The 9,316-nt window shown below is 38.6% G+C and overlaps 2 protein-coding genes across 2 annotated transcripts in view; one reads left to right on the plus strand and one right to left on the minus strand.

Moving 5' to 3' along the window:
* Positions 1-6,276, minus strand: part of LOC110258130 (olfactory receptor 6C3-like) — a 225,952-nt gene extending 219,676 nt beyond the window's left edge. The window contains exon 1 of the mRNA XM_084955891.1: positions 6,015-6,276. The gene's annotated coding sequence lies outside the window, so the exon portion shown is untranslated. The remainder of the gene's footprint in view (positions 1-6,014) is intronic.
* A 1,146-nt stretch (positions 6,277-7,422) lies between these two features.
* Positions 7,423-8,440, plus strand: LOC146403265 (olfactory receptor 6C2-like). The gene has a single exon (XM_084955905.1). It carries the CDS (start codon positions 7,502-7,504, stop codon positions 8,438-8,440), a length of 939 nt encoding a protein of 312 aa, XP_084812031.1. The 5' UTR covers positions 7,423-7,501.
* Positions 8,441-9,316: the final 876 nt, after the last annotated feature.

Raw genomic sequence — 9,316 nt, forward strand, 5'->3', positions numbered from 1 at the left:
CAGAATCAAGAAGAAACAGATCAGCTGAACAGACTGATCACTAGAAATGAAATTGAATATGTAATAAAAACACTCTGTACAAACAAAACTCCACCACCAAATGGCTTCGCAGTGATTCTACCAAACATACAAAGAGGAACTTAGACCCATCCTCCTTAAACTTTTCCAAAAGGCTGAAGAAGAAGGAACACCCCCAAAGACATTCTATGATGCCACCATCACCCTAATTCCAAAACCAGACAAAGATACCACCAAAAATAAAACCATAAGCCAATATCTTTGATAAATATAGATGCAAAAATTCTCAACAAAATTTTAGCCATCCAAATCCAATAACATATCAAAAAGATCATACACCATGACCAAGTGGGATGCGTCCCAGGTTCACAAGGATTGTTCAACATACGCAAATCAATCCACGTCATACACCACATTAACAAAAGAAAAGTCAAACACCACATGACCATCACACTAGGTGCAGAAAAAGCATTTGACAAAGTCCAACATCCATTCATGATAAAACCCTTACAAAAGTGGGTAGAGAGGGAACATACCATAACATAATCAAAGCCATTTTGTACAAACCCACAGCCAACATAATACTCAATGGAGAAAAGCTGAAAGCCTTCCACTAAAATCTGGAACAACATAAGGATGTTCACTCTCACCACTTTTATTCAACATAGTTTTAGAAGTCCTAGCCACAGCAATCTGACAAAAAAAAAAGAAAAAGAAAAAGAAAGAAAGAAAGAAAACATATCCAAATTAGAGAAGAGGTAAAAGTTTCACTGTATGCACATGACATGATAGTAAATATAGACAACCATAAGGACTCCACACAAAAACTGCTCAAACTGATCAATGAATTCAGCAAAGTAGGAGGATACAACATTAACATTCAGAAATGGATTGCATTTCTGTATACAAACAATGAAATCTTAGAAAGAGAACACAAAAATGCAAACCTTTTAAAATACACCCCAAAAATTAAATACTTAGGAGTAAACCTGACTAAGGATGTGAAAGACTTATATGCTGAGGCTATAAAACACTAATCAAACATTAACCACAGATTCAATGTGAGCCCTATTAAATTGCCCATGACATTTTTCACAGAACTAGAATAATCCAAAAATTTATACGGAACCATAAAAAACCAAGAATTGCCAAAGCAATCTTATGGGACAAAAACCAAGCTGGAGGCATAACTCTCCCAGACTTCAGACAATATTACAAAGCTATAGTAATCAAGACAGTGTGGTGCTGGTACCAAAACAGATACACAGACCAATGGAACAGGACAGAGAAACCAGAAAGAAACCCAGACACCGATGGTCAACTAATCTTTGACCAAGGAGGCAAGAATATAAAATGGGAAAAAGATGGCCTCTTCAGCAAATGGTGCTAGGAACACTGGACAGCTGCATGTAAATCAATGAAACTAGAACATACCCTCACACCATGCACAAAAATAAACTCAAAATGGCTTAGACACTTAAACATAAGACAAGACACCATCAAACTCCTAGAAGAGAACATAGGCAAAACATTCTCTGACATCAACCAGAAAAATGTTTTCTTAGGTCAGACTCCCAAGGAAACAGAAATAAAAGCAAAAACAAACCAATGGGACCTAATCAAACTGACAAGTTTTGGCAGAGCAAGGAAACCATTAAAAAAAAAAAAAAAAGATAACCTACGGAATGGGAGAAAATAGTTTTAAATGATGAAACAGACAAGAGCTTAATTTCTAAAATATACAAACAACTTACACAACTAAACAGCAAAAAAAAAAAAAAATCCAATTAAAAGATGGGCAGAAGACCTGAACAGATATTTCTCCAAAGAAGATATACAGATGGACAATGGGCACATGAAAAAATGCTCAAAATCACTAATTATTAGAGAAATATAAATCAAAATCATAAGGAGGTATCACCTCACACCAGTCAGAATGGCCATCTTTAACAAGTCAACAAATAATAAATGCTGGAGAGGGTGTGGAGAAAAGGCTACCCTCCTTCACTCTTGGTGAGAATGTAACTTGGTGCAACCACTATGGAAAATAGTATGGATGTGCTTCAGAAAATAAATATGGGGAGTTCCCGTCGTGGCGCAGTGGTTAACGAATCCGACTAGGAACCATGAGGTTGCGGGTTCGGTCCCTGCCCTTGCTCAGTGGGTTAATGATCCGGCGTTGCCATGAGCTGTGGTGTAGGTTGCAGACGCGGCTCAGATCCCGCGTTGCTGTGGCTCTGGCGTAGGCTGGTGGCTACAGCTCCGATTCAACCCCTAGCCTGGGAACCTCCACATGCCGCGGGAGCAGCCCAAGAAATAGCAACAACAACAACAACAAAAGACAAAAAAAAAAAAAAAAAAAAAAAGAAAAGAAAAGAAATATGGAACCACCATATGACCCAGCAATCCCACTCCTGGGCATATATCCCAACAAAACTTTCCTTGAAAAAGATACATGCACCCACGTGTTCACTGCAGCACTATTCACAATAGGCAAGACATGGAAACAACCCAAATATATATCTGGGTCACTTTGCTGTAGAGCAGAAATTGATGGAACTTTGTAAATCAACTATAATAGAAAAAATTAAAATCTTACCCAAAAAAATCCTATTAACCCCCCAAAAAAGAAAAAGAAAACATTCTTTTTAGTATAGACATACTAAAATCAAAGTGTAGAGAAATCATCTAAATATGCGTTTAAAACAAATAAAAAATATACAAGCATGAATATATATAAAATATATGCAAACATAATGCAAAAATACATATTAACATTCTAATGTAATGGAATAAGATGATATATAAATTTAGCAATACAAAGGCCCATGATATATAAAAAAAGTATTATAAAAATCTGGGAGGTATTTCTGAAAAATATCAACAATGTTATCTCTTTGCCTTTTCTTTTGATAAAATGTTTTCCTCTTTATTTTTGAATAGTTATATATTTACACTAAGCACTAATTATAAATTTTATAGGATTAATAAATCTGAAAAATCATCATTATCTTACAAATGCCTAACATAATACTGAAATACAAGAAGAGAAGTTTGCTTTTGGCCTTGAAACCTGATAGTTACTATTGCACACCTGGCCTGATTCTGATGCTGGTATTTACAGGTGGGTCTCTGAAGACATTTTCCCCAGTTCTCCCTTTGTCTTTCTATCCCCAAAGTCTATTACACAAGAGATTCATGAGTTATTTTAAGTCAGGACCACCAAGGACATGTTTGTTTGTTTCACTTAACTGAAAATCGGATCAATTTGTTTTCAAAAGGGAAATTCTGTTGGTTTAGAAATAAGTCCCTCTGCCAGAAGTATCAGAACAGCAATTTTCCCAACAACAGTGAGAGATGCCTACCTGGCCATTTTACCTACTGTTACCTTCGTAGTTACACAGTAAAGAAAAGAGTGCCTGGGCCAGGGGGAGGCAGGCTTTGTGTTGGAAAACTCTTCATCTTGTGTGGGTGGTGGAGGACTTGGTGAAAACTCTCCAACTGCAGAGCCCTCTGTGAGTATGAGTCCGCTTCCAAAATGAGCAGCCCACCCCCACCCCCACCTCTCTCCACCATAAGACATTCTGTCCTGAAACCTAGGATGTTATGACTATCAGAGAGGTTTTTTTTTTCATCATTGTCTCTTCCCTTTCTGAACTCTAGAATGATGCTCTCCTCTGAGGAGAGTGTCTACAGCAAAATAATTGATGATTTTTATATTTTATGAAAGGTTTCAACAATTGCTTAGGAAGTATGTCTTTATAATATGAGTAGCAAGTATAGGACAGGCATTGAGAAGCTGTTTTATGTATCAAATGCAGTGGAATGTTAGGGGGAACTCTTACCTGTTCTCTACCATAACCTCACCCTCATTTAAAAAAAAAAAAAACTGTTTAAAATACATCAATTGCATCTCCATTGAGGGACTTATTTGCTCATGTTTAATCAGTTGGTGACCTTATCCTCTAACAGTCTTTCATATTTTAATGGAAACTCAATTTTTTCATCTCTATAGCAATATCAAGGTCAATTAATTTCATGACAATGTTCTTAAGAATGTGGAATATGAATGACTGGAAAAAACAGTGGCATCTTGGGAAGAAAAAATGCTCTCCTGAGTACATGCAAGCTGCTCCAGGTGCTTGAGAGTGAGTCAGATATCTGGAGCTGTGGTGACTAGAACTGAAGGGTCGTATCAGGGCTGCAGACCCCACTGGAAATGCTGGGTTATCCCTTTATGACCTTGAACCTAGTGTTGAGGTGGGGAGGCTAACTTTTAAGCATACTATTCCCTGTTCTTCCCTTATTCTGCTTTTCTATAAATTCTTTAGGCTAAACTGTGAGACTAGGCACAAAAATGGAAGCTGATATCTGCCTTCCTAATGATTAGGAAGGAAATTTTTAAAGCAACCAGGTGAAACTCCACGTAACCATTTAACTGAAGCCTCTAAGGCAAAAGCCTTTTGATTCAACAATGTCGGAAAATGACAAGGTATCCAGACAGTGCCTGAAGGACAGGAAATACTTGAGTTAGCTGTTATGTAAATAGTCAGAGAGAAGTCCAAATATATTACCCTTTTTGAGCCAAGCAAAAAAAATTCAAATGACAATTTTTTTCACTTTAGGACTATATAGGCATGTCGCCTTTTTTGGTACTGCCAGGGAGCAAAGAATGATTTTTATGTTTTAAAGCGCTCTTTGAAAAAAAAAAAATGAAGGCGAATAGGCATATATAGTAAATACATGCCATTCTTTTTTTTGGGGGGTGCTATTTTAGGGCTGCACTCACTGGCATATGGAGGTTCCCAGACTACAGGTCAAATCAGAGCTGTAGCTCTTGCCCTACACCACAGCCACAGCAACGTCAGATCCTTAACCCACTGAGTGAAGGCAAGGATCGAACATGAGTCCTCATGGATGCTGGTCAGATTCATTTCCACTGAGCCAGGACGGGAACTCCATAAATATGTGCAATTCTTATATCGATTACACCTCAATAAAGCTAAAAAAAAGAATTAACTGAGCTTTTGTAGATAAAAATTGGGGACCCCCATCCCAGATGACATATTTATATTATAGAATGCAACATTCTCTCTTATGTCAAAGAGAATGGAAATTCCTCTAAACGAGATACAGACTGCTTGTTCCTAGTCCAAAGAATACATATAAAATTTATTCACTTTAAAATAAACATATTTATTGAGCTCTTAGTAAATGCTGAATAGGGTCAGCTACTGTGGAATCTCAGGGAACAAGACTCTGAAGAGCCCAATGTCAACAAAATGACACTCACAGGTCCAGTGATAGAGACATAGGCACTATGCGTGAAAGAGGCAAAAACAAGAGGCATGTAACTCAGACAATGAAGTTTCAAGAAACTTTTTCTCAGGAAGAGACATTAAGCCCAAACTTAGTATCTGGCTAGTAACTTCCAGTGAAGGTAAAGGCGGGGTGGGAAGCTCCTAATGAACAGAGAAATAAGAAAGAGACTCCACCCAAATTATAAATATTTTGCTCTGCTTTGTGGAAAGTGACTATCCCTCTTTGCTGGACACACTCTAAAGAGCTGTTGCACAGGGAACATTCCTTTCTAAATATAGACACCTTCACCACACGCGTGTACTGTCAGTGGGTCAAAAGCCTCAAGCACCTCAGGTAGTCGATGCCACAATTTGGCTTTTAGGTGCAGGAAGAATCCATGCAATTCCGGTATTTCTAATTAGTATCAATCCACAATTTCAACTGTAAACGTTAATGTCAAATAATATATTACCTACTTCGAGTAAAATCGACATCGCCGCAAAAACACAGGTGAAGCACGGACGATCGGATTAGAGACAAAATACCAGACAAATAACAAACACATGTGAAAACTTGCCCCAACAAACCGCCCGGCACATAGAAAGTGCTCAGCAATTGCAGTCTGCTTTTCTGGTTTTCTTTCTGTTTTAGTACCAGTTGGTAAATTTTTAATTACAAAATAATTTTGTACTTACAGAAGAGTTGAAAAAATAGTGCAGCTAGTTCTTAGACATCCTTCAGCCCGCTCTCCTTAACGGCAGCACCCTGCCCAGTGCATTAACACTAAGGAAGGAACACTATACACACTATAGAAACTAAAATACACATATAAGGACCGCTCGGGGTCGCGGCCAGGTCTAGGCGGGCGGCAGACGACGGGCGGTGGGCGGCGGGCGGCGGGCTGACCACCACCTCCAAAGCTGGTGCCGCCGACGGTGCCTCCTCCTCCGCTGCAATGAGGGTCGCGCGCTCTCTGGGCGCCCCCTGTCGGATCGGCGGCTGCAGGTCCACACACAGATTTCCCGACTCCTGATCTGGAGCCGAGGGGCTGAGCTTGCGCAGCGCAAGGGCCAACCTCCCTGAGGTCTGTGAGTCCCCACAGAAGCAAGGAGGGCCAGGCTTGCGACTCAGGCTTAGGGGTTGGGGTGGGGGTCTCAGAGGAGGGGACGATTAATTGAAAAATAATTTAAATAATATTAAAATTAATTAAGTACAGACATTGCGTGGGTTTTTCCCAGTTTTTCCACTCATGTCACTTTCCTGTTGCAGGATCCAGCTCAAGTTACTACTTGGCAAGAAATCATCGTGACTCCTTGGTCTCCTCCTCCAACTTGTGTCTCATCCTGTCTTCCTCTGGCCTTCATGACCTCCAAAGTATATACAAGTGAGGTTAAATTCTTGAGGGTTTTGTTTTGTTTTTTTTCTTTTGTTACCATTTGTAATCATTTCTTGAACCAATACTGTAGTAACTCGTTAATGTAATACTTATCAAACACGATGTTCTGTTAGAGTGAAAAATGGAAGGAAAATTGGGTATTCATATAGAAACTTATAGACAAATAGCAAAACCGGAAAACATTGGGTGTTATTTGGATGACACAGTTATGATACCAAAAGTAAAATAAAATGAAATAACTTCTTTGGTTATTGCAGTAAAAGCAAACATTCCAATACTGCACACATAGCCTGTATACAATGTCAAACTCTGCCATTTATTTGCATTTAGCAGGAACCAACACTTCCAAGTAACTTATGAGTCCATTCAACCTGATGAGTAATGAAGAATTATTAGGAGCAAAAGGACATTATAATACACAAAATCATAACACAGAGATAATCCTTTCTAATTCTATAGCTAAATACATTTCAAAGAATGAGAGGCAGAATTGAGATTAATTGAAAAATAGAGATGTGAGAACACACAAGAAAGTATAAATATTGGACTGTAGTACAAACTTATGTCAGAAAAACATGATCTTGAGGAGAACTCTTATGCACATCAAAGAGCTGAGAATCCCTGAGTTTTGATGGGACATAAGGAAGTCAAAGAAGAAAATGACTATTCACTGCATAGATTGGATTTTTTCTTTACACAATAGTCATGGCCTCATAATTTCATACAAGTTTTCTCAGTTAAAGGTCACTTGAGTTGGTGAGGAGTTGGAAGAACTACAAGTCAGCCATGAGAAACCGTACATCATTATCTACATTCATACTTCTGGGACTGACAGATGATCCTCAAATGCAGCTTCTCATTTTTCTATTTCTGTTTGTCTCCTACACGCTGAGTATAACTGGGAACATGACCATCATTATACTCACTTTGGTAGATTCTCGCCTTAAAACTGCCATGTACTTCTTCCTCAAACACTTCTCCTTTTTAGAAACCTTCTTCACTACGGTCTGCATCCCCAGGTTCCTATACAGCTTATCAACTGGGGACAAAACTATCTCCTATAATGCCTGTATGGCTCAATTATTTTTTGTCATCCTTTTTGGAGCCACAGAATTTTTTCTCCTGGCTGCCATGTCCTATGACCGCTACGTGGCCATCTGCAAACCCTTACATTATGCGACCATCATGAACAGCAGAGTCTGTGGATGGCTTGTCAGCTGCTGCTGGATAGCAGGTTGGTTGGTCATATTTCCACCACTGTGCCTGGGCTTAAACCTGGAATTCTGTGACTCTAACATCATCGATCATTTTGGCTGTGATGCTTCTCCTCTGCTGAAGATATCTTGTTCAGACACACGGTTCATAGAACAGATGGCTGTGGCCCTTGCTGTGCTGACTGACATCATGACACTTCTGTGTGTAGTCATGTCCTATACCTACATCATCAAGACCATCATAAAGTTCCCTTCTGCCCAGCAAAAGATGAAGGCCTTCTCTACCTGCTCTTCTCACCTGATAGTGGTTTCTATCACCTATGGCAGTTGTATCTTCATCTATGTCAAACCTTCAGCAAAGGATGATGTCGCAATTAATAAGTGTGTGTCCGTGCTCACTACTTCAGTTGCCCCCATGCTAAACCCATTTATTTATACCCTGAGGAACAAGCAAGTGAAACGAGCTTTCACAGACTTAATCAAAAGAATTTCATTGATCTCAAAGACGTAAAGGAATGTTGAAAGTCAGCATCAAATAAAAATATAAGTACAAAAAGAGTAGTTCACCTTAAAGTCATAATCTTCAACTCTTTGTTTTTTCTTTTTTAGCCACACTCGAAGCCTATGGACGTTACCAGGCCAGGCATTGTATCCAAGCTGCAGCTGCAACCTGTGCCACAGCTGCAGCAATGCCAGATCCTTAACCTGCTGCGCCACAGCAGGAACTGTGTCCATAATCTTCAATTCTTAACTATTGTGCCCTGGTCTACTGTCTGTTCATATTAAATGATTATAACACTGTTACTCCTGAATCTTGTCTCCAAAATCATCATTTCAATCCATGTTAAAATAAGCAAATTGAGTCATTTCAACTTTTGTTGAAAATAAACTTTCTCCAAGACAACATTTCATATCAAGAGAGCATGAAGTTAAACTTCCAAAAAAGGGCTTTACCTAAATTCTTACCTGACTCTATTCAATCTTATGTTCAAAAAAAAAAAATCAAACTCTTGAATTAACAGGAAAATGGTGGAACCAGAGTATCCATTGCCTTCTTTAAAACCAAAAATCCAAAAAGTTTATGTACAATTATAGTTACTCTTCTTAAGCAGGAATAAAATAATTTTTCAAATATTAATGAGTCTGAGCAAAACAAAATGGATTTTAACACTATGGGTGTAGACACCTGGAGATCCATGTCTATCTTGTAAAAGAAATTTTGAAGCCAAAAGATTTAGAGTTTCTGGATTTTCTCTAAAGTGAAGGAACACAGTCTCTACATTAATTCATCACCCAGGTGGCAGTGATCTGATAAAACCTGCTGAGACAATAAAACCATCTTTATGATGACAAAACAAGAATAGTGCTGAGATACATAATACAATGC

This window comes from Sus scrofa, chromosome 5, assembly GCF_054392235.1.
Source record: "Sus scrofa isolate SSC_HxYL_T2T_F1_AM1 chromosome 5, Sscrofa_HxYL_maternal_Yorkshire_Landrace_v2.0, whole genome shotgun sequence".
NCBI classification, from domain to species: Eukaryota; Metazoa; Chordata; class Mammalia; order Artiodactyla; family Suidae; genus Sus; species Sus scrofa.